The sequence below is a fragment of the Panthera onca genome, chromosome C2 (genome assembly GCF_046562875.1).
Source record: "Panthera onca isolate mPanOnc1 chromosome C2, mPanOnc1 haplotype 2, whole genome shotgun sequence".
In the NCBI taxonomy this organism is placed as follows: domain Eukaryota; kingdom Metazoa; phylum Chordata; class Mammalia; order Carnivora; family Felidae; genus Panthera; species Panthera onca.
Window position 1 is genome coordinate 42,610,866 of NC_138347.1, and position 24,791 is coordinate 42,635,656.

At 37.4% G+C, this 24,791-nt stretch overlaps 1 protein-coding gene across 3 annotated transcripts in view; it reads left to right on the plus strand.

Moving 5' to 3' along the window:
* The first annotated feature begins 1,870 nt into the window (after positions 1–1,870).
* Positions 1,871–24,791, plus strand: part of NSUN3 (NOP2/Sun RNA methyltransferase 3) — a 60,930-nt gene continuing 38,009 nt past the window's right edge. Inside the window, exons 1-3 of one of the 3 annotated variants that reach the window (XM_078452916.2) lie at positions 1,871–2,780; positions 3,594–3,703; positions 14,972–15,315. In XM_078452916.2, coding sequence (XP_078309042.1) covers positions 2,778–2,780; positions 3,594–3,703; positions 14,972–15,315 — 457 coding nt within the window. In that variant the 5' untranslated portion in view covers positions 1,871–2,777. Of the gene's footprint in view, positions 2,828–3,593; positions 3,704–14,971; positions 15,316–24,791 lie in introns of all 3 variants that reach the window. The other 2 variants (XR_009612394.2, XM_060640208.3) reach the window with 2 other exon arrangements.

Here is a 24,791-nt window from a genome sequence, read left to right on the forward strand (position 1 = left end):
CTATGCTGAAACACTTTTTTAAAATCTTTATTTGTTTTTGAGAGAGAGACAGAGAGAGACAGAGCCTGAGCGGGGAGGGCAGAGAGAGTGAGACACAGAATCCAAAGCAGGCTCCAGGCTCTGAGCTCGATGTGGGGCTCAAAGTCAGGAGCTGTGAAATCATGACCTGAGCCGAAATCAGCCGCTCAATCGACTGGACCACCCAGATGCCCACTGAAACAGTTCTTATATCAAATGGCTTTGTGATAAAATTGCTTAGATATGTAAAAATTCCTTTCCTGCCCAGTGTAGGTCCTTATTAAGTTGCTTTATTCTTTAGTAATAATAATAAAATATATAATTGCTGGTATTTGTGTCAGCTCAATTTGTTATATCTGCAGTGATTTAAAACAAGTCTGCTAACAGTTTCTATTTTTAAAATTCAGTGTGGAGCTTTGTTTATTCTTCAGTAGCTATTTGGTGTGAGATAGGGGAAGTCCACTAACATTCTCATGATACATTAATGTTGATTCTAGATAGAGTAATGGGTTAAATATTAAACTGTAAAGAAAAAAAAAAAAGGAAGAAACAAATAATAGCTTGCCTCTGTGAGAAGAAATTTCCAAGCCAAAAAGCAATGGAATCAATTACAAAATCAATTGCATAAAACTTTAAAGTATTTCCACATTTAAAGTCAAAGGATTGTAAGAAAAAATGGGAAAGTACTTGAAAATGTGATATGGTTAACACTCTAATATAAATAAAAATAGCACTCAGGCATCTATAGGTAAGTGGACATGAGGTGATATTTACAAAAGATATGTCAAATTAAGGACATAATAAAAAAATTTATAAGGCTATCAGACATGCAAAGAAACATGAACAAAACTGTTGATCCATAGTAAGGGGATAGCTAGTGTAGTAACGTCCATACCTTGGAATACTGTGCAACTTTTAGAAATGATGTATATGAAGAATTTTTAATATAAGAAAATGCTTATAAAAACAGAGGATACATTATACATATTGTTTGATAAACCTTGAAAATGCAGGGGCGCCGGGGTGGCTCAGTCGGTTAAGCATCCGACTTTGGCTCATGTCATGATCTCGTGGTTTGTGAGTTCCAGCCCCGTGTTGGGCTCTGCTGACAGCTCAGAGCCTGGAGCCTGCTTTGGATTCTGTGTCTCCCTCTCTCTCTGCCCCTCCCCTGCTCATGCTCTGTCTCTCTCTGTCTCAAAAATAAAAAACGTTTAAAAAAAATTTTTTTAATGCATAAAATTAGAGGAATACACCAATATAACAATAGTGATGATCTCTAATGGCATCATGCCCATTTTTCATTCTCATAGGCTTTTGTTTTTACATTTTCTTCGGTAATCATTAGCTTACTTAATATCAGAAAATAGAAACATGCTAAAAAAGTAAAAATATAATAGAACAAATATGACCTCTTTCTAAGCGTTACACATCCCCTTTCCCTAATAGAAATAAAGTATATGATTTCTACTACCTCCTTAAAAGTCTTGACAATGTCTATTTTGCAAATATACTACCACATTAATTCATTAGATGCAGGATTCTGTAATGAGCACAGAAAAAATATAAAATCTCAAATATAGAGGCTGAAAGGTAGACTAATGACTTTTCCCTACACAACAAACTGCATTTAATCACTTGGCTCAATACTATAATTTTCTTCTGCACCAAATCTAAATGTATTTTTAGAATATGAATTCATATGCATTATTAGATTTAAAAAGGGGGGATGTGTAAATAAGTAAATATATTAAGCTTCTAATCACATTAGAGGTGATAAAAATTTTCATTTTACACTGTGCTAGGATTTATACTTGTGATATATGCCTATACTGACATTTTGAGCATCAGAGGTCTCAAAATGATGATGCTCATTAGATACCAGGGACCATATGAAGCCCTGATTTCCTGATGAATTGTTGATTGCTGTTACAAGGGAGCAACTGAATAGTAACACTAAAAGAGCAAATAAACTGGGTGTAAAACCTTCCTCAGAACCAGTAACACTGCCCCTAGTAAAAGTGGGTGGGAGGCTAGTGTGTAGGGTCATCTTGGTCTTGAGGCATTTGGTATCAGAACGTGATGATAACACTCTCGAAGATCATGAGAGTGAAGAGAATACATAGCAGCAGCTAACATTTGGGCATTTACTGTTTCCTCCTCTTTGTGCTAAATGCTTTACCGTATTTCAGTTAATAATTTAACCCTCCCTGTTAAAAGAGATTATCCCAATTGACCATCTCGAGGAAATAGGTGCCTTAATTTCTTCATCATATCCATCCCTTTTACCCTGAGTTCTGAATATCTGAGCTAAGTGTGAGGGTCATCAAACTTGGTAGATTAATGCAGTAACTAGCTTAGCTCCTGAGAACATTTTTCAACAATGATCATTATACAAATCCTAACAGTAACAAAGACACCTTTTCCTTTTCTTTCTTTCGTCTTTTTTTTTTTTTTTAAACTGAGCGGCAAGCACACAGCAATCCGTTTAATGTGAAAGGTTCAACTTGAAGCTCTGGCCTCTCAAGGCTCCGCCCCAGGATCTAGCCACGCCCCTGGGAGTAAGTAAGGCCTTTACCTGCCTCCCGAGGAAGGAACTTCGCGCGTGCCTCTCGCGGGATCTTTTTGGCGAGATTTCTATAACGCAGGCAAAGCAGTATCTCGCGGGAAGTTGAACCGGAAAAGTGAGGGTTGGAAGCGAATGCGGGTGAAGCTCGCGCGTGAGGCTGTGCTTTTGGTTTCCTGGAGGTTTTGGATGCTGGATGGTTAGACCTCTTGTTTGGCATCTCCCAGCGGGATAATGTTGACCCGGGTGAGGGCTGGGACCCAGCTGGGCGCCTCGGCGAGGGTGGGGGTCGGGATGGGGGGACTTCGCGAGCTGTTGGTTTCTCTGGCTTCACTGTCCAAAGCCCTATAATGATGCTGAATGCTCTGATGCCTTCTCGTGAGCGTTCTCAGTCGTTTTCTCCCAAGACTCCCCTGCACCCCAAGTAACTTGTCTGCAATCCAGTCTTCAAACTTTATGACCTACACCCCTCAGCTTTGAACACAATGCAAGCTCCTCAAGGGCTGAGACTATCACTGTTCTGTCCTGGGAGCTTAGAACGATGTTACGTACCAAGCCCTCGATTAAGTTTGGATGAGTAAGTGAAATCCAATTGCAAGGAAGTTTCCACAGGAATCGAGTGACTTTTTTTTTCCCCCCGAAATAAGCTCTTTTGTTTTAGAACACTTTACAAAAGTTGCAAAGATAATACAGACTTCCATATGCTTTTCACCCAGTTTCCCCTAATGTTAACACCTAGATTGGCTTATTTAATTTTGTTCCTTTAACACAGCTTTTGTTAATGCCACTAATTCTTTAACCTTTGTTTTCCATTTGAGCAATAATTATTTGAAGACACCCTCCTTTTTCATAAATAGCATGTCATAATACAGTTTTGTTGCATTTGAGGTACTGCTCCCTTGCAAGAACTAGTTATTATTTTAAAACATGTTCTTAAGAAAATAACTGTGTTAATTTGAAGTTGAATAAATTTGTAATATTAGATTGTGTCAGCAACGTTTTCTTGTTATAGCTGAAAACAAAATCAGAGAGGAAGCTTGCAAAACAAATTTGCAAAGTTGTATTGGATCATTTTGAAAAACAGTATTCCAAAGAACTTGGAGATGCCTGGAATACAATAAGGTTAGTGTAATATATCTCTTGATGCCTATGATAGAACACAAATAAACCCTTTTGGGGGGGGTGCTGTGAGGATAAGGGGTGAAAGAATCTAAACCTGGCTTTCTTTTTCCTACAGGGGCTAGAGAAGGAAAGAACTAGGAAGAGATAGATGGAATCGTAGGAAAATGGAAAGGGGAGAAAGAAAACTTTGTAGTGATAGTAAGAAAAAAATTGTTATGCCCTTGCTTGAGCAACTGTTTTGATCTTTGAAACAAGAATGCCCACCAGTTTGACAAAATTAATTCTGTAGCAGAAAAATCTGAAAACTTTTGTCTGGCTTCTGAATTCAGAAGAAACAACCTATTTACAGCTAGCACTGCTCTGTCTTAGCTAGAGTGACTTTATTTGATAATCCTATGTCTTCCCCGTGTCCATGTCTGGCTATGTTTTGAACACACGTGCACACACACACATACACAGATTCTTTAAATGTATTATGGAAAACAAACATTTCATGGATAGAAGTTTGATTTGTGTGTTTAGTGAGTTTTACCTTTGGTCAGAGTGTTACTCCATGGCTTCTTTACATTGAGTTCTTATATAGTATATCCCGTGCTCTGTGGTGTACAAAGCGCAAGACAGTCCCCGTGTCTAATTTGCTTGCAGTCTGGTGTTCATAGTTTATAAATTACTAATTTTGCAAATATCCTGATAGAAATAGGCAGGAGTACCTTGTCTTATTTAACAGAGCCTGAGGGTGCCAGCAAAGGCCTGAGGAGAAGCCAGGCCTTGGGACTTCACAGGCGTTATCTCAGCAAAAGGAACCAGGCAGTTTAGCCTGAAAGAAGATCCGCTAGTTCTGAAGCCAGGGGCAAAAGCTCAACACGTTTTGCTCAGGGAAAAGAAGAAGTTCTGTGGCTGTAAACAATGGAATTTGGTTGCATTGTTGTCTTAATCTCTTGTTGGATCAACTCTAACAATTTCTCATTTACAAACGATAGCTTTAAGCGTTTTTTAAAACAGATTACACAGTGACTGATGGTAAAGTCTGAGGCTGTTCTGAGACCATTTTAGGACAGATGACGCTGTTTTAGAAACTTGTAAATGCTAGAATATGAAAAAGTCGTTGATAATTGTGGTTTTTATTTCAAAAGTAGATTTTAAATGGGTGTCTTCTGGCACAGAGAAAGAGGAAAGAACGAGAGTGAAGTGCAATAAATTCATTATGTTTTTGGCGTGCAAAGTTACTTAACGTACTATATCCAAATAACCACACACCTACTGTATGTTTATTATGTACCAGATGATATTGACTCTGTGTGATCCTTAGAACAAAGCTCTGAGGTTTCCCGTTTCCCACCTGATAAAACCAGAGCAGGGATTTGTGTCCAGTCTTTCTGGTTCAAGAACTCCCACTGCTAATCCCTATTTGCACACCTGGGGTGTAATTAGGCATATATGGATGATTTAAAAAAAAAAAAAGATTTTGAAAGGTATATTGTTTTCAGACTATAGTAGTCTGGCTCCTCCTACCCTGTAATGAGTTATTTTTCTATTTAATGTGCTCAGACAGATTTATAAATTATTGTTTGACCCTAAACAAAATGAGCAATGAACCTCAAATCCATCTAATTAGCTGTGCCTTCTGCTTCATCTGTCTTTTTATTGGGTTTTCATGGTAATTTAAGTTTTGCATAAATGTGCTAAATTTGCCATGGGCAAAATAAAGGCTGAGTTTAGAAAATGGTCTGAGCATGGAAGATGGCATGGGGAAATAAAAACAAATATTTTTGGTTTCTTTAACTTTTATTTGGAAGACATGGTATCATGCTTGCAGAGTCTGTTTACTTCCAGGGAAAGGTGAGTGCATTTTTGTCCTCTGCCTAGAAATTTACTCAACATTTTTTGTTTCCTTTCTTATCTAACAGATTTAGATAGTGGGGAAGATTTAATATTTATTTAAATTTTATTGTTTTGTAATAGCTTTTTTTTTTTTTTTTAAACAAGTCACCCTTTGAGAATCCTTTAAAGTTGTTTACAGTGTGTTCAAGTTTTGCTGTGTTTGTTGCCTACATGTTACCCTTCAGGTAAGCCCATTCATGGTAGGACTTTAAACTTCCCTCAATATGCTGCCATCTCAAGCTTTGCGGTCCTCCACAAACTTTGTTCCGTAGTCCTCAGTATATTCTGGTGACTTCACTTGGTTTCATACTAGGCAATCTCAAAAGCGTGTTATTTTTCCCTTCCAAATCTGTGTTGTCATTTGCTGCTTGCATATCTTATCTCAACTGAAGGTGTCACCATTAATATGTTTCTTCTCCTCCACACCTTCAAGGTACAGAATGAACCTGAATCAAAAATAAGTTTGGCATTTGCCCTCAGCTCCTTGGAGGTTATCTGTAAGCCCTTGGAATGTCCCGCCTGAGAGTGTCTTTGTATACCCAGGGGACTAGGCCACACTGGAAAGTCTAACTGTGGTTTATGGTGGCGGCTGTGGGCCATGGTATCAGCTCGCCCTCTGACCTGCGACCTCCAGAGGAGCTGGAGACTAACGATTAGCCAATTGATCATGTTTGTGTGACTGAACCCCAGTAAAATCTACACTCCAAGGCTCGGGTGAGCCTTCCTACTTGGCAGTACAACATATTGACACATGTTGTTGCAGGGAAAAGTTGTCCTCGTCCGTGATTCCCCTGGAAAGGACAGCCGAAACCTTCACGCTTTGATCTTTCCTGCGCTCTACACCACGTGTCTCTTACCTGGACTGACTTTAATCGGTCTTGGGGGCTCCCAAACTATGTACTCCCATACACCACTACCCTGCCTCCATCAAAATTGAAATGCCCAGCTTTTGCTTCTTCCTGAGAAATTTCTTAATTTGGATTTCATTTTTATCCCCTCTATTACTGTTTAGTTAGGCCTTCATCATTTCTTACTTGGCCTATTACATTAGCTTCTTTCCATAGTCTCCTACCTTTAGTATTTATCTGTTGGCTTGTTAGCAGCTGCTTTATGGCATGATACTCCAGGCAATATTCTAATCACTTTTCAAATACTAACAATCCTCTGTACAGCCTTCTGAGGTAGTTATTACTATTGACATTTTACAGATAGGAAAGCCGAGACAGATAGAGGTTACTTAACTTGCCCAGTAATACACAGCTTATGTTTGAAAGAGCCTTGGGAGTTAGTTTTACCCTCTGTGTGGTGCTGCTTCTCATTGCCATCGTGTGCCATTGGGCCACCCCTGGAGTACACGCCTCCTCTGCTCCCCTGCTGTCTGCAGCATTCTGTTTGTACTAAATACATTCTCCTGGTAGACAGGCTCCTTCATCCCTTTGGGATCGGATATGCTATTCCCTCTGCAAGGAATGACACTCTCCTTTTTCCCTCTGTACAGTGGTTAAAGTATGGGTTTCAATCCTACCTCTGTATCTTGTAGCATATGACCTAGGTGAGTTACTTAACATCTCTGCCTCACTATCCTAATGTGTAAAATAGGATCTATCTCGAATAATTATTTGGGAAGATAAAATGATTTCCTATACATACACAGTGCTTAGAATATTATTTGACAAACTGTAAACCCTCAATACGTGATAGCATTATTTTTTTTTTTTTAATTTTTTTTCAACGTTTTTTATTTATTTTTGGGACAGAGAGAGACAGAGCATGAACAGGGGAGGGGCAGAGAGAGAGGGAGACACAGAATCGGAAACAGGCTCCAGGCTCCGAGCCATCAGCCCAGAGCCTGACGCGGGGCTCGAACTCACGGACCGCGAGATCGTGACCTGGCTGAAGTCGGACGCTTAACCGACTGCGCCACCCAGGCGCCCCTGCATTATTTTTATTACTATTACTGTTATTACCCGGTCCTCCATCAGGCTGTCTCATATACCCTTGACAAAATTAGTTCTGCCTTTGTGTTTCCATTGCATTTTGTTGATAGAGCTATTATAATTCTTTCAAGATTGTATTGTCATAATTTATTAAGTTGTCTCCCAACAAGGGAGGGTCTTGAAGAACCAATACCTTGAGACTTGAGCAATTCATCTACTTACTCACAATTTAGTGTTTAATAAACCAGGCATTGTGCTAAGTATTGGGATACAAAGATGGATTTTATATATATATATATATATGTATGTGTGTATGTGTGTATATATATATATATGTATGTATGTATATATATATAAAATACGGATGAATGAATGAAATATATATGTATATTCATTCTGCCTTCAAATATATATGAGGAGAGGATTACTTGGAAATCTTTACATGAACTTTGGAAATTTTGTGTGTGCTTTGTAGAAAGCAAAACAAAAGAGCCTCAGTTAAGTCTGGCATGTCTGTAAAATATATATTTTTTTTATTTAGACACTCTTCTCATTAATCCAGAGTTCACATAATTCACATATGGGGGAAAAGGTATTATATAACCAGATTCCATTACCAGAATCTGTGAAGGGAATAGAGTGGGATGGTTGGGGAAAACAGAAATGAACTAGTGTCTGTATTTCTTATTTTGTTCCTTATGTTGGCTTTACACAAATATTCAACTTTAATTTGTGCAAATTCCTGTGAAGTAATAACTTTTAGCCCCTTTAAAATTCGGAAGTTAGAAAGTACCAATTTTAATGGCCAATTCAGGCCTGTGATTTTAAAATCCATGCCTTTTCCTCTTACCGCATGTGCTGCTGTGAAGGGTCTGGAGTCCCAGCCCTGGGAGTATGTGCACACATCTCCTGATACAAGGGAGTAGATATGCAGCATTTTCATCCTTTTGCTGGTCTTTACCAGAAATACAAACCTTCACTCAGGACTTCCTATCTGAGGTACTGTAGATAACAAATATGGACATAGATTACCCTTCTATGAGAGATACTAAGAAAACAATGGCAAGAAACAGTAGGTGGTCAGTTCATCATTAGAATCTCTGAAGAATAAAAATAAAAGTCTCAAGCATACTTAGATGCTCTTAAATGAATCCATGAATTCATTCATTTCTAAACCAGACTTTTAAAATGATTGAATGACCACCTTCTAGTGGATACCAATAGTAATAAAACAAAAGGTTTTTTTTTTTTATGTTTAAAAATATTTCTTTATTTTGAGAGAGAGCATACGTGTATGTGGGGTGGGGGTGGGAGGGGCAGAGAGTAGGAGAGAGAATCCCAAGCAGGCTCTGCACTGTCAGAGCCTGAATGGGGCTCATCTTAGGAACCGTGAGATCATGGCCTGAGCTGAAATCAAGAATCTGGTGCTTAACTGACTGAGCCACCCAGCCTCCCCATAAAAGGGATTTTAATTTTTTTAACCATAAAAATTTAATTGATTTTGTAATTGGCAGGGTTATACTAATTTTGCTTAGCAATACCTAGATAAAATGATTTTTCATCCTCATCATTAGGTAGGAAGGTAGAGTGGAGAATAGAACAGTAAGAAGAACTCACAAAAAAATTGAATGAAAATAATATCAATGTATAAATCAAATAATTATAAAATAATACATTATATAATTTTTCAAGGGATATTTGGGCACAGGCAAGTTACAGCAATCAACTTCTAGATTCTCAGTTTTCATGTATGCTCTTTCAGAAAACCAGTTTCCTTATGTGCCTAAGAGAGTATTTACTCTCCTTTCAAAACCTGCCTTTCTGTTACTGTCTTTCTCCCACTTTACAAAAAAAAGACACACTTTAACCATCCTGACTCTTGCACATTGCATTTTTCCAGGGTGTCAACACCTCCACATGCCAGAGGCTGTTGGAATGTCATTGTAAGGGTTTAGAAAGTAAATGACTAATGACTAACAAATCTTTGACAGGTCACTGTGGTTTCCAAGGTTTGCTTTTAACAAAAGTAAGGAGCTCCAATTGAGTTGTCAATTAACAGATCATTTAAAGTATTTTTGAAGATAGGTCATTAAATAATTTGGGAAAATTACTCAGGAAGAAATACAAGTCAAAAGGGGAGATACTGCTATAGGAAAACATTAAATTCCCACCCATTTATGTAAGTGAAGTTTTTTTATCAACCTTTGTGAAAACAAAATAGGAATAAAATTGATTTGAACCCTGACTCAGTATAGCACTAGGTAATATTCATCTCTGGATGTATGGGGGCAGGTGAAGCTCATTTCATTGAGATCCATTTCCTATCACTTTTCCTTTCTTTAAAAAAAATTTTTTTTTAAGTTTATTTATTTAGAGAGAGCATGAGTGGGGTAGCATTAGAGAAAGAGGAAGAGAGAATTCCAAGCAGTCCCCATGCTGTCAGTGCCAGAGCCCTATGCAGGGCTCATATACCATGAGACTATGATCTGAATCGAGATCCAGAGTCGGATGCTTAACCAACTGAGCCACCCAGGCACCCCTCACCTTTTCTTTTTATGTTTAATTATTATCAAATCAGTAATAGGTTATTTTGATCAATTTTGTATTGACAGCTCTAACAAGTTTCCATTTTAACAGAGATTTAGGCCACAAGGAAAACAAATTTAGTATATATACACTTTGTGTGTGTGTGTGTAGCAGAGAAGTACAATAAGGCAATAAAAGATTTCAAGCACGAAAATGTATTAGGATAAAGTGATATGGGGAAATAGAATGTAAATAGAAAAAGGAGCTGTAAAATTTTCACCTGTTTAAGAAGAGTCAGTCCATGAATTTTTAAATGGACAATGATGGGTTTCAAAATCACTCTGGTATTTAGGTTCCATTGGATACATTTTAAAAAGTGGTATAATTTATATTTTAAAATGTCAATTTTTATAGTATGCTGGAAATTATATTCTTAAACATGTGGTGAAGATTTTGATGTCAACTTAAAGTGTGCCAGAGGGTACATAGTTTTTTTCAAAATGGTGTCAGTTGGAGGTACGAGCAAAACATTTGCAGGTCACTCATCTTGTGGGTCCCAGTTCATCTGGCTGCTGATGTACTTGAATTTCTGTCATTGAAGACCAGTAAGTGGAACAGCTTCAGACTCCTCATGAATCTTGAGAGTGGAGAATGTCTTCTTGAGTCCTCTAATGTACACCCCCTCCACTGTCTGATGGGTTACTTGCCCATCCAGTTAGAGTTTTGGACTTGAGTAGCCATTGGCATGCCAGCCTCAGGGGCATCATCCTGCCATCACAAGCACTGGAGAATTGTTTGTGTGTGTGTGTGTGTGTGCGCGTGTGTGTATGTGTGCGCGTGTGTGTATGTGTGCGCACGCATATGCCCATGCCGGAGGGAGGAACGCCACTGGTAGCTGGGTGCAGGGGGAGCTGAGATCTACATTAATAGGCAGTTTTGTTTTCTCAGGGCTAGGAAGCACCAGCCTGAGTAGCCCGTTCATCGAGTGGTCACATATCGGGTCCTCAGGGCAGTGTGCGTCAGGCTGTTCCCCAGTGTTAGAAGTGATGGCAGGCCACGGCGCTGACACTAAGTGAGGGTTAGGTGCAAATTCTCTGTCTCTCCCTGTGGTATGCCACTAATGCTGCAGTACCAGATCTCACACTATGTCAGCCAGATTTTTGAACCAGGTACTTCTGGTTAGTAGTGATGTAGCTTTGGGTAAGTTGCCGAATTTCTGAAAGTTTTAGTTACCTAAGTTCTAAAATGGGTATCATAGCTCCTCTTCACGGTAGTGATAGTTACATGGGGTAAGCATGCAAAATGCATGTTGTAAGTATATAATCAGTATTTTTATTATTAGTATCAGGGTGAGGTGGAGCAGGTTAGTTGGGTTGTGGGTAGAAAGGCTTCCCTGGGGAGAGAAATCCTAAACCACCCCCCTCAGCAGAGAGTAGGGGAGTCAACCAGGCTACAGGTGGGTCATTGTAGGTCAGAGGAAGGGTCATTCTAGGCAGAGAGAGCAGTTTATCCTGAGACCAGTAAAGGCTAAAGACAACATGTTCCAGGAACTTCAAGTAGTTCAGTAGGGCAGGGTGTATGTTAGGAGGAATCAGAATATTTACTTATTTTTAAACTTGTTTTATTTTTAATTTTTTTTAAATTTGCATCCAAATCAGTTAGCATACATGATTTCAGGAGTAGATTCCTTAGTGCCCCTTACCCATTTAGCCCATCCCCCCTCCCACAACCCCTCCAGTAACCCTCAGTTTGTCCTCCATATTTATGAGTCTCTTCTGTTTTGTCCCCCTCCCTGCTTTTATATTATTTTTGTTTCCCTTCCATTATGTTCATCTGTTTTGTCTCTTAAAGTCCTCATATGAGTAAATTTAGTCATATGATTTTTGTCTTGCTCTAATTTCACTTAGCATAATACCCTCCAGTTCCATCCATGTAGTTGCAAATGGCAAGATTTCATTCTTTTTGACTGCTGAATAATACTCCACTATGTATGTTTGTATGTATGTGTATATATACATATACACATGTGTATGTGTATGTATGTATCTGTGTGTACACACACACACACACACACACACACACACATATATATATACATATATATACCATGTCTTTATCCATTCATCCATCGATGGACGTTTGGGCTCTTTCCATAATTTGGCTATTGTTGATAGTGATGCTATAAACATTGGGGTACATGTGTCGCTTTGAAACAGCACACCTGTATCCCTTGGATAAATGCCTAGTAGTGCAGTTGCTGGGTCGTAGGGTAGTTCTATTTTTAGAAGGAACCTCCATACTGTTCCAGAGTGGCTGACCAGCTTGCATTCCCAAGAAAATTTGTTTAAGCAAGTTCTTGTTTTATCTAGTTGTTAAAGAATGAGGACAATTTCTGAAGATTTCCTGCCTCATCCTGCCATAAGTGTGTGTTTTTAAATCCAGTGAGGCTGTCTTCCCAAAGTCCTTCAATAACTGCCCATCACATACAGGATAAAATTTTAAAACTTTATCATCTTATACTTGACCCATATAATCTTCCATAAACCACACTAGACTGTTTTTTTTTTTTTTTTAATGTTTATTCATCTTTGAGAGAGTGGGAGTGGGGAAGGAGCAGAGAAAGAGAGGGACAGAGGATCTGAAGCGGATTCTGCGCTGACAACAGTGAGCCTGATGCAGGCCTCGAACTTAAACACTGTGAGATCTCCACCTGAGCTGAAGTTGGACACTCAACCAGCTGATACACCCAGGCGCCTCTAAACTACTTTTAATTCCCCAAATGGGAATGTGCCTGTGCATGTGCTATTGCCTTTGCCCTTGAACTTCTTTCTCATTTTGTCCTGTAACTAATTCCTCCTTATCCTTCAAGATTTAGCATACTGTATAATATATGAAAATAACTAGCATTCCTAAACTAACTGTCCTTTTATGTACAATAAGGTTGAAAAGAAATATGCAAGATTAATAACCTTTATACTAAGGAATCTAAAAGAAAATGTGAATAAATGCATAAACATATAGTTCAGTGTGGAGAGTAACTGCAATAAGGGTGTTAATTCTTCCCAAATTTAGTACATTTAATATAATCCCAGTCAAAGTTTCTATGTTCGCAGATATTTTATAAATTATTAACTGACACACTGATTTCTGAAGTTCATCTGAAAGAATAAACATTCTAAAATCACTTTGGAAATTCTTAAGAAAAAAAAGGGAATAAAGATTTGCTCTGTCAGATATTAACCAGTTGAAAGTGACCTACCTTTGTTAGCTAAAGAGATGGACACATGTCAGCCAAGCCACTCCAATCTGTATGAATTATGTTTCTGACCCTTATTTCTCTGTTACTGTGATTCAAAACTGTGAGTAGATTTTCATCCAGTTTGGAGGGTAAGATTAGGATGTACTGAAGTAAGAGTTACAGCAGTGACGTTCACAGATTTCCCTTTTGGGTCCATTTTAATGCATTGGTTCCCAAAGTATGGCCCCGAAGATTGGCAACATCATTCTCACTTGAGAGCTTGCTAGAAATGCAAATTCTCAGGTCGCATCTCCGACCCACTGAATCAGAAAGCCCTTGGGTAGGGCTCAGCAGTCTTTTATAGACACTGGATGCATGCTAAAGTTTGCAAAGCATGTTCTTAAAAAAAGAGGCTGGGCGCCTGGGTGGCTCAGTCGGTTAAGTGTCCGACTTCAGCTCAGGTCATGATCTCGCGGTTCGTGGGTTCGAGCCCCGCGTCAGGCTCTGCTCAGAGCCTGGTGCCTGCTTCAGATTCTGTGTCTCCCTCTCTCTGCACCTCCCACTCACACACACACACTCTCTCTCTCTCTCTCAAAAAATAAAATGTTAAAAAAAAAAAAGAAAAAAAGAGGCTGTCATCCTCCAGAATTCCTAAAACAGGTACTGGGTCCTATGATGATGCACCATCATAGTAAGAGGCAGTGAAGGAGAAAGCAGTTTCACATATTAGTCCCCAGTTGAAATTCACATGGCACAATTCCAGTCGCAGGTGTTACATTTCAATCCAGCCATTTCTCACATAGGCAACTCCAGGGTGAGTAGCAGCTGGAATTTATTTAATTGACCATGGTTAATGAGGCTCCCAAATAACTCAGCTAGAAAGGTCAGCTTGTAAATAAATTAAATATTTCCTGCTGTATCATCTGTCAGTTGATGTGAGCTTGTGACTGTTAAGAGATCTAGATATTGGACTGAATAAGAAATTAGGAAGGTAAAATCTGCTGGTGGAGGTGTGTGTGGGGGGCGGGGGTGGGTGGCATGATTTTTAAATCATCCTTGGTTTTGTATCATCTGAGCCATTGAGCGCCTCATTAACTCTGTTACGATAGAGTTGACTATAGTTAGTTTTCCATACTTTGATTTCATGAGAGGAAGACTTTAACACTCACTCCTTTAAACACTCTTTAATGATAGTATTTTTCCTTCCAATATTAGCAGTCTCAGGTTTTAAATTTTGTCTTTATGAAAAACCCTTCCTTGTGCAGAGTGATAGACTGACATCTATTTTGATGTGTTCAGAGGTATGTAAAAACAGACGTGTTTTTGGCAAGATGTTCTGCAGGAAGGGACTAGGCTGAGGCATAGGAGGCATTCCTTTCTGATGCAGATATTAAGGGGCCCCTAAAACCCAATAATCAAAATAAATGATTCCTTAATGGGCACAATTGATGCAAAAGAAAGAAAACCTATGATGAATAAAATGCCAAAGTTTTAAATAAAGGCAGGATGTCATAACACCAGTAGACTGAGCCATATAGTCTGACGCAAAAGGGCAAAGTTGATGGTAATAGCCCTGACTCTGAAAAAAAACACAGGTAAGTGTAGACTAAGACCCCATTCACTCAATACTTACAAAATTATATCGGTGTCTGTAATACTAATGTTTATTTGTTTTTCTATTTCTAGGGATATACTAATAACACCATCATGCTGGCAATATGCTGTCCTTCTTAACCGATTCAATTATTCTTTTGAACTGGAAAAAGATTTACGTTTAAAGGGCTATCACACACTCCTTCAAGGATCTTTACCCTACTATCCCAAATCAATGAAGTGTTACCTTAATAGAACTCCAGACAGAATGCCTTCAGAAAGACACCAAATTGGAAATCTAAAAAAATACTATCTCCTGAATGCCGCCTCTCTTCTCCCAGTGTTGGCTCTGGAGTTAAGAGATGGGGAGAAGGTTCTGGATCTGTGTGCAGCTCCTGGAGGCAAATCAATAGCTCTGCTGCAGTGCGCTTATCCAGGTAGTGTGCTTTTCTTTCAGTAATTGACAACTCTGAAATAGCCATGTATTACAAAATACTTAAAGTACATGGGGAGAAATGTAAGATTGAGTTTGCAGACTTTGGAAGCCTGAAAATCAGGACAGTATGTAGAAGAATGGAAGTTTTAGCTGAGGGAATCAATGTAATAGCATTTTTTTTTTCTAGCTAAATACTAGCAGATAATTTTGAACACAACTGCAGCATTTTATAAACACAAATCTGTCAGATAACATGAATCCTGATAAGCCAATAACAAACATTTTTTATTGTTACTTTCATACTTAAGAATCTTGTATTGATACCTTGTCATACTTTTAAGCAACAAAAATATACACATTTAAAACCATTTTTTGTATCATTGGTTATAAGTTCTGTCCAGTAGAAATATAATATGAAGTGTACATAAAATTTTACATTTTTAGGTACTCATTTAAAAAAGGTAGAAAAACACAGTTGAGATTACTTTTAGTAGTACATTGTAGCCCAATACATCCAAAATATTATTTCAGCATGTAATCAAAATAAAAGTTATTAATGAAGTATTTTGCATTCTAATTTTCTTAGAATGTCTTTAAAGTGGATATTTTAAAGCACATTTCAGTTTGGACTAGCTACCACCTTCTAAGGGGTTATAGTCACATGTGGCAAACGGGAATGGTGTTAGACAATGCAGTTCTAAAAGATTTTGAAAAGTTCTTTGGAAGTAACTTGTTACTATTAGTACAAAAATGATGAAATGTATTTAAATGTACATTTTTATAAATATTAAAAGTAATGAGTCAACATTCATCAAAAATTCTTTTCTTAATTAGATGATGAGACTGTTTCAAAAAATTATTTCAGATTTCCCTAGATAAATATTACTTACAGCTTGAGAAGACAGGGTTTAGCAACAGTTACGTCTGGTTTTTGTTTGATGTTTTTATTTTTATAAATGTAAATGCCTTTGTTCATAGAGATAAGATGATGGAAATGGTGGAAATTGTGTTACAGTAATTTCACTAAGCTCTTTAAACTCTTGAGTTATGACCCCAGATCACACAGATATTTTTAATCAAGCATTATTTTAATGATCTGTTAGGCGAGCACTCTTCGTTCTGCTTTTGATATTGTTGAAGGCAAAGGATTACAAACCATCTCAATTACAAAAGGCTACATCGCCTAGTTGTTTAACTCATTTACTTTCTCAGCCAGGGTACCCATGTGTTTAACTGCCTTTGGTGCTTTGGAAGTTTTTACACCCTGGCACAATTTGCAGTAATAAGATTCTGGATGGGTGGGAAGCATGCTCCTCAGTTATGAGGTTGGTGAAGGGTCGTTGTGAAAAGAGATGCCCTGGTGTTCTGCTTTAGAAAGTTGATGATCTGAAATTGATTCTTCTTCTTCTTCCTTCTTCCTTTTTCCTTCTTCTTTCTTCCCTGTTCTCCTCCTCCTTCTCCTTTTTCTTCTTCTTCTTCTTCTTCTTCTTCTTCTTCTTCTGTTTATTTTTTTATTTTGAGAGAGTGAGTGCACTAGTTAGGGGGGTGGGTGGGCAGAGAAAGGGAGAGAGAGTGCTAAGCGGGCTCCACACACTGTCAGCACAGAGCCTGAGGCAGGGTTCAACCTGACAATTGTGAGATCATGACCTGAGCTGAAATCAAGTCAGACGCTTAACTGCTTAACAGACCGAGCCTCCCAAGTGCCCCTGAAAATCGATTTCCTTTAAAATTGTCCAAGCTTCCTTATCCCTTAGAAAGTTGTTATATATCCCTAGGGCATACATATCCCAGTTTGAAGACTAATTTATATCTTCCTTATTTTTTTTTTTAATTTATATCTTCCTTTGAGGGCACTCCCTGTTGAAATAGATTTCAAAAACTTTTATGAGAATTGTGAATCCAGTTGTACCAGTCATTGGTATGAATATGTATTTAGGAGAAGACATGCTGTGTGTTTTCGAATTGTGGTTAAACCTCCATTATTGAAGCTTGCTATATTTTTTAATGTAAGAAATCACAACCAAAGAGATCATTTTGTAAGGTTATTTTATTATTTTTATAATAAATATAATAATGACCTGAAGGTTTATGGAATCATGTGTTATAAGGAATATTTTTATTTTCACTCTTTTTGTGTTCTTTTGACAGTATTCTTATTTTGGCTGTTACATCAGTTTTGAATATAGAATTTTTAATATTGTAAAAAAATGGAATAGAAATGTTGAATTTGGGTACCATTTTGAAGAGAGCATTTTAATCCTAAATTATCCTCATTAGTAGGTAGGCTATAAATATTTTACATACTTATGATAGGGAAGGTGATTTGATTAGGAATCTGAATGCAAACTGATATTCTAGGAGTTTGAAGTGGAGAAGAATCTTCCTGTTCTTACATCAAGGGCAATGAACTACAGGCAGTGTTCCAAGTAAAGTAGCTTTTCATCTAAGTAGGACTAATGATAATGGTTTAGTAAGAAGTACAGATGTCTTCATGCTGATGCTCAAAGCCCAAATTAGGTTAGCTACAGTGCTTGAATTTGGAATGCAGAAGCAATGCTAAAATAAGCTTTTAAAAGCAAAACCTATAATGATGGCTGCAACTAAATGTGCATTTATACGATGAATTTCTTTAGATCAGCACTGGCCTTTATTCTGGGCCAAGAGGCTCACAGCTTTGAATGATTAAAAAGCTCATATTTTAGGATGATTAAGGAAATTAGTGTAGTTCTCTTTTGGTCCAGCTGCACCCACCTGTTAGCACAGTGATGGATTGTGCCATTGTTTTTTTGTTGTTGTTTTTGTTTTTGTCAATACAGCCTTTGTTATGTCCTGGTCTTGGTGGAAAAAGAGCAAAGAATTCTACTCTAAATAGGAAGGCATTAACATACTAAGAATGACCTAGCTTGGTAGAGTGGCTTCATCAACTTTCTGGCTGAGGGCTGTATCCTTCCATGGAATTCTCTTTGCTGTCAGTAATACCTTTGCCATCTAAGTTAGCCTTTGGTGGTAGAAAAGGTGAGAAAGACTCCTTTCTTTACTGAATTGCTTTTATTCTGCTTCCTGCTTCCTTTTAGGCCTCCAGGCCTTTTACACACCCTACAGATACCACTTTTCTCTACCTCTTGCCCTGCTTGCTTTTTCATCAGATTTTCACTCAGGAATCAACTTTCTTAGAAAGCCTTCCAGAACTCCCTGAATTAGGTGCACTTTTTATTTATTTTGTTAGTAATAAAAACATTTTGGAATACCTAGTATGTGCCAAGGACTGTGTTAATCACATTGCATAAATCAAAATTTCTGTATAAATACGTTTATGAAATCCTAGGGCTCTGAGGAACACAGTGTGACTATCTCTGGTGTACATGATCTTAATTTAACCCTGCAGTCACATTAGTTGGGCACTGTTATCCCCATTTTAAAGATGAAACCAAGACAAAGAGAAGTTAACCTAAATTGTCCTAGGTAAGTGGCAGAGAGCTGTGCTCTGAACTCAGGTTTTCACGAATGTGCACTTGACTCTGTTTTGAGGTCTCCTGATGTTACCAGAATCCTCCATTAGACAGCTTCTTGAGAATAGCGCAAGTTCTCACTGGTGTGTGCAGCTGCTAGCACCACGCCCATTCCGTAACAGGTACTTAGTAAACCAGGATCTTGATGTGGGTGTATTCTCAAGTGTATTTTAATCTGTCATCAACCATGTTTTAACATATTTGTTGTTACTATTTTGTTCTTTTGTGAATTTGTAACATTGCTTTCAGATATCTGGGAGAACCTTATCATTAGCTTTCATAGCACTTGTAATACATGGACAATATTATTATTTCAATATTTGTGTTGAGAGGAAAATCTAATTCCTCAGACAATCATAATTAGGGCTTATGGCTCTAAGGAATAACGAACAGAAATGAAAATAGGCAGAATTGTTTTCTTTTTTTTCTTTTCAAGTTAGTTGCACCAAAATAAATTAATAAATGAAACTATCAGCTTCAGTTTCTTTCCATGGACGAAGGCTACCATATACAGATGTAAAGCTTCAATGACTTTTGCAAGTATTTGTTAAATTCACTTCCTTTCCTGCTTAGATGAAAAATTACCAAGAGTTGGTTTATTTTTGACAATTTAAGCTTGAAGTTAATTCTGCTTCAATGTAGGAAGTCTTAGTATTATATATATATATATATATATATATATATATATATATATATATGTATACACACACATATTATATACATATACATATATATACACATATGTACATATATATAATATATAGTATTATATATATGTGTATATATATATATATATATATATATATATATATATATATGAGACTTGGGTTGTGATGTCTTATATATTACATATTTTAAAAAAGTTTAACCAATCTAAGATTTTTAAAATAAAATCTACATCTACACCAAACAGTAATACAACATAAAGCTATATTTGAACTAAGAGGTATTTTAAAATGCTATGTTGAGAATCTTGACAAAAGCTATAATTTAATGAAAAACTGACCTGATTTTCAGTTTTAGCAATTCATTCTTTATTATAATGTCATGTTTCAAATCAAGTTAGCTGCATTTAGTGAGCACATACTACACGTGAAAGGCATTGGATGTGAAGGTGTGGAGATGTGAAGGATATAGAAGTAACTAAGACTTCGGTTCTTGCAGAATGACAAACTAGATCTCCTAACGAAGCCTCCCACTGAAAACAACTAAGAAATGTAAGATATAATATTAAAGAAAAACACAGTCAATGATCTCTAAATACTCAGTGACCAAAATCTAAGAGATAATGGGAACCTAGGAGATCAACTAAGCATTGAAGCTAGCTTTTCACTTGAGAGCATTTGCTTAACCTGAAAAATTTGCATGTTGCTTTTCATTACTTCCTGAAAATGTAAGAATAGAAGACTGAGCCTCCCCAAGAGAGCATCTACTAGGAGGTTAACTTACATAAAGCTGAGATTCCAAAATGGTATACCCTCCATGTAAGGTAAACTAGGAAGAAATTGTCCTCTCCAAGGGACTGAAAGGAAAACCATCTGTCTTCAACTTTGATGATGAGAGCAGAAGAACTCTCTGAATTTGTGTAAGCACAACTAAGCCAGTGTAGACCATTATAGTCAAGTTGTAGAACACTGAAAATAAAGAGAAGATCTTAATAGCAGTCAAGTGGACATTTTACCTTCAAAAGACAACCACCTGAAGATTGACCTCTGAGAGTAACAATGGAAACTAGCATTCAGAGGAATGCTATTTTCAATGTCCTAAGAAAAGATGACTGCAAATCCAGAAACATATTCACCAAAATATCTTTGAAGAGCAAAAGTAAAATGGACATGGTTTTTAGACAAAGAGAGAGACAGTATAAGTTTGTTACCAATGATTCTGAAGGATGTGCTTCAGGAAGAAGGAAAGACATTGTAGATGGATGATAAAACATACAAGAAAAAATGAAGAACAAAGATGATGGGAAATATATGGGAAGAATCTGCCATTGACTGTAGAAGACAATAATAATAATTTGTGCAGTTAAAAAAGGTAAGCCCAAATAAAACCCAAATACACAGTAATAATAGCATCTAGTTTGAGAAGGAGAATTAAAAGATTCTTATATCTTTTAGGAAAAATGGTAAAGGTTGACTTAATGTAGATTTTTTTTTTTTACATATGCATGTTAAAATCTTTAGGTTTACTAATAAAATAATGGAAATGGAATGTAAAACATTTAAACCAGAAAAAGGGATAAGTGGAATGAAAAATAATTAGAGACATGTTTTTCTCCTTTGAGTCTCTTAGTATCTGATGGGGACAAAGTGTGACTTTGGGGAGCTGCCTTGGCCCCATTTTCCGCTCCACCACAGATATGTTTGGCTTCACCTTTACTGTCATTCCTCACGTCAGGGCTGGAGACACCTGAATTGTTTCCAGACTGGAGAAACCCTAGAAAAGATTCATGCTATTCCTGCAGGTATCTGCTGCTGATGTTACTACTGCCACAAACTGAGGAGCCTCCAGATAGCGGCCAGCTGACCAGCAGAAATCACCACACTTAAGTGGTTGCTGTAACTGGCCTTGGGACTCTCTGGCTAGGGCCAGGTAGCACAGACCTGAAGTGTGTGGGAGTTAGCAGCTATTGAGAGGGACTTTAACCAGGGAGAGGCAGGAGGCAGGAAGATGCCAGCAGATTCATTGTTCTTCCTCCCTATATTGTTAAACCCCATAGTTTCTTCCAAGGCTCAGTATTTTCAGACTGTGGACATATCCTGAGAGACTGACCAGTGCTGTAGCCAGCTTGATTGCAAACCCTTTTACATTTGTGCTCTCCCTTTGCATGATTTACTTCCTTTTTTCTCTCACTCTGACTTCCTTGGGATTGCATCCCCTCCATAACAAACTTTTGTCTTAGGTTGTTTTCTAGTGATTTCAAGCTTTTAGACAAGAGCTTTTAGCCTGTCCATAAGCTGCCTTAGCAAATCCTTTAATGCCTCCCAAAATAAACACGTAAACTAATTTTTTAAAATTTAAATCTATGTTAACATATAATAATTTCAAGAATAGAATTTAGTGATTCATCACTTACATATAGCATCTAGTGCTCATCCCAACAAGTGTTCTCCTTAATGCGCCTTACCCCTTTAGCCCTTTATATTATATTACATTAACATATAATAATTTCAAGAATAGAATTTAGTGATTCATCACTTACATATAACATCTAGTGCACATGCCAACAAGTGTTCTCCTTAATGCGCTTTACCCCTTTAGCCCTTTCCCCACCCAACACCCTTCCAGCAACCCTCAGTTTGTTCTCTGTATTTAAGAGCCTCTTATGGTCAGTTTTGCTGATTGTTTCCTTCACTGTGCAGAGGCTTTTTATCTTAATGAGGTCTCAATAGTTCATTTTTGCTTTTGTTTCCCTTGCCTCTGGAGACTGTCTACTAAGAAGTTGCTGTGGCTGAGGTCAAAGAGGTTGTTGCCTGTTTTGTCCTCTAGGATTTTGATGGCTTCCTGTCATATGTTTGGGTCTTTCATCTGTTTTGAGTTTATTTTTGTGTATGATGTAAGAACGTGGTTCAGGTTCATTCCTCTGCATGTTGCTGTCCATTTTTCCCAGCACCACTTGCTGAAGAGATTGTGTTTTTCCATTCAATATTCTTTACTTCTTTGTCAAAGATTAGTTGGCCATACGTTTGTGGATCCATTTCTGGGTTCTCTGTTCTGTTCCATTGATCTATGTGTCTGTTCTTATGCCAGTACCATACTGTCTTGATTACAGCTTTGTAATACAGCTTGAAGTCCGGGATTGTGATGCTTCCAGCTTTGGTTTTCTTTTTCAGGATTGCTTTGGCTATTCGGGGTCTTTTCTGATTCCATACAAATTTTAGGATTGTTTGTTCTAGCTCTGTGAAAAATGCTGGTATTATTTTGATAGGGATTGCATTGAATGTGTAGATTGTTTTGGGTAATATTGACATTTTAACAATATCTGTTCTTCCAATCCATGAGCATGGAATGTTTTTTTCACTTCTTTGTGTCTTCAGTTTCTTTCATAAACTCTCTATAGTTTTCAGTGTATAGATTTTTCACCTTTTGGTTAGGTTTATTCCTAGGTATTTTGTGTTTTTTGGTGCAATTGTAAATGGGATCGATTCCTTAATTTCTCTTTCTGCTGCTTCATTATTGGTGTATAGAAATAAAATCAATTTCTGTACATTGATTTTATATCCTGCAACTTTGTTCAATTCATGTATCAGTTCTAGCATTTTTGGTGGAGTCTTTTGGGTTTTCCACACAAAGTATCATGTCATCTGCAAAGAGTGAAAGTTTGACTTCCTCCTTGTGATTTGGATGCCTTTTATTTCTTTCTGTTGACTGATTGCCAGCACTGTGTTGAATAACATTGGTGAGAGTGGACATCCTTGTCATGTTGGGAGGAAAGCTCTCAGTTTTTTCCCATTGAGGATATTAGTGGTGGGTCTTTCATATATGGCCTTTATGATCTTGAGGTATGATCCCTCTATCCCTACTTTGAGGGTTTTTATCAAGAAAGTATGCTGTATTTTGTCAAATGCTTTTTCAGAATCTATTGAGAGTACTATGTGGTTCTTATCCTTTCTTTTATTAATGTGATGTATCACATTGATTGATTTACAGATATTGAACCAGTCCTGAATCCCAGGAATAAATCCTACTGACCATAGTGAATAATTCTTTTAACGTATTGTTGGATCCAGTTTGCTAGTATCTTGTTGAGAATTTTTGCATCCATGTTTTTCAGGGAAATTGTCCTGTAATTCTCCTTTTTAGTGGGATCTCTCTCTGGTTTTGGAATCAAGGTAATGCTGGCTTCATAGAATGAGTTTGGAAGTTTTCCTTCCATTTCTATTTTTGGGAACAACTTCAAAAGAATAGGTATTGACTTTAATACCTATTAAATGAGTGGTAGAATTCCCATTGGAAGCCACCTGGCCCTGGACTCTTGTTTGTTGGGGGATTTTTGATTACTGATTCAATTTCTTTACTGGTTATGGGTCTGTTCAAATTTTCTATTCCTGTTTCAGTTTTGGTAGTTTATATATTTCTAGGAATTTGTCTATTTTTTCCAGATTGCCCAATTTGTTGGCATATAATTGCTCATAATATTCTCTTATCATTGTTGGTATTTCTGTTGTGTTGGTTGTGATCTCTCTTCTTTCATTTGAAACACATAAACTAAATTAAAAAAGAGTATACTACCCATGCAAATGCAAATAAGGTGACTTTCTTTTAAAAAAAATTTTTTTTAATTTTTATTATTTTTTTAAGACAGAAAGAGAGAGCAGTGATAGGGGGAAGGGCAGAGAGAGAGGGAGACACAGAATCCAAAGCAGGCTCCAGGCTCTGAGCTGTCAGCACATAGCCTGACGCGGGTCTCGAACTCACAAATCGTGAGATCATGACCTGAGCCAAAGTCAGATGCCTAACTGACCGAGCCACCCGGGCACCCCTTTAAGGTAATTTTCTACTCTTTTCTGGTCCTGACAAAATTGATGCCATCTCCTGAGCACTTTCCGTATAGAAGTCACGGCACACTGGTAGTAGGAAAGGTAAGCAAAACACACACAAACCTCTATCCTAAGACAAATTATGGTAAGTACTGTAAGAGAGGTTTGAAGTATGTATGAGAAGTGGACAAGTCAGTCAAATTTGGTGGAGCACAGAGTATGTTGATAAAATAGCAGGAGGTCGCAAAATTGAAAGGTTGTCGTGAGAGCTTATTATCACAGACCTTGAAATAAATCACTAGTTTGAACTTTAATGGATGATGGGAAATCATTAAAAGTTTTTAATCCTGGAGTGGCAATCAAAAAACAACAACATATGTGTAGATATATATAGATTTGTAAATGCATATATATTTATACAGATATATATTTGAGCAAAGGGTTTACAAAAATATTTCCCCTCTACATTAGAATTTCACCTTCAT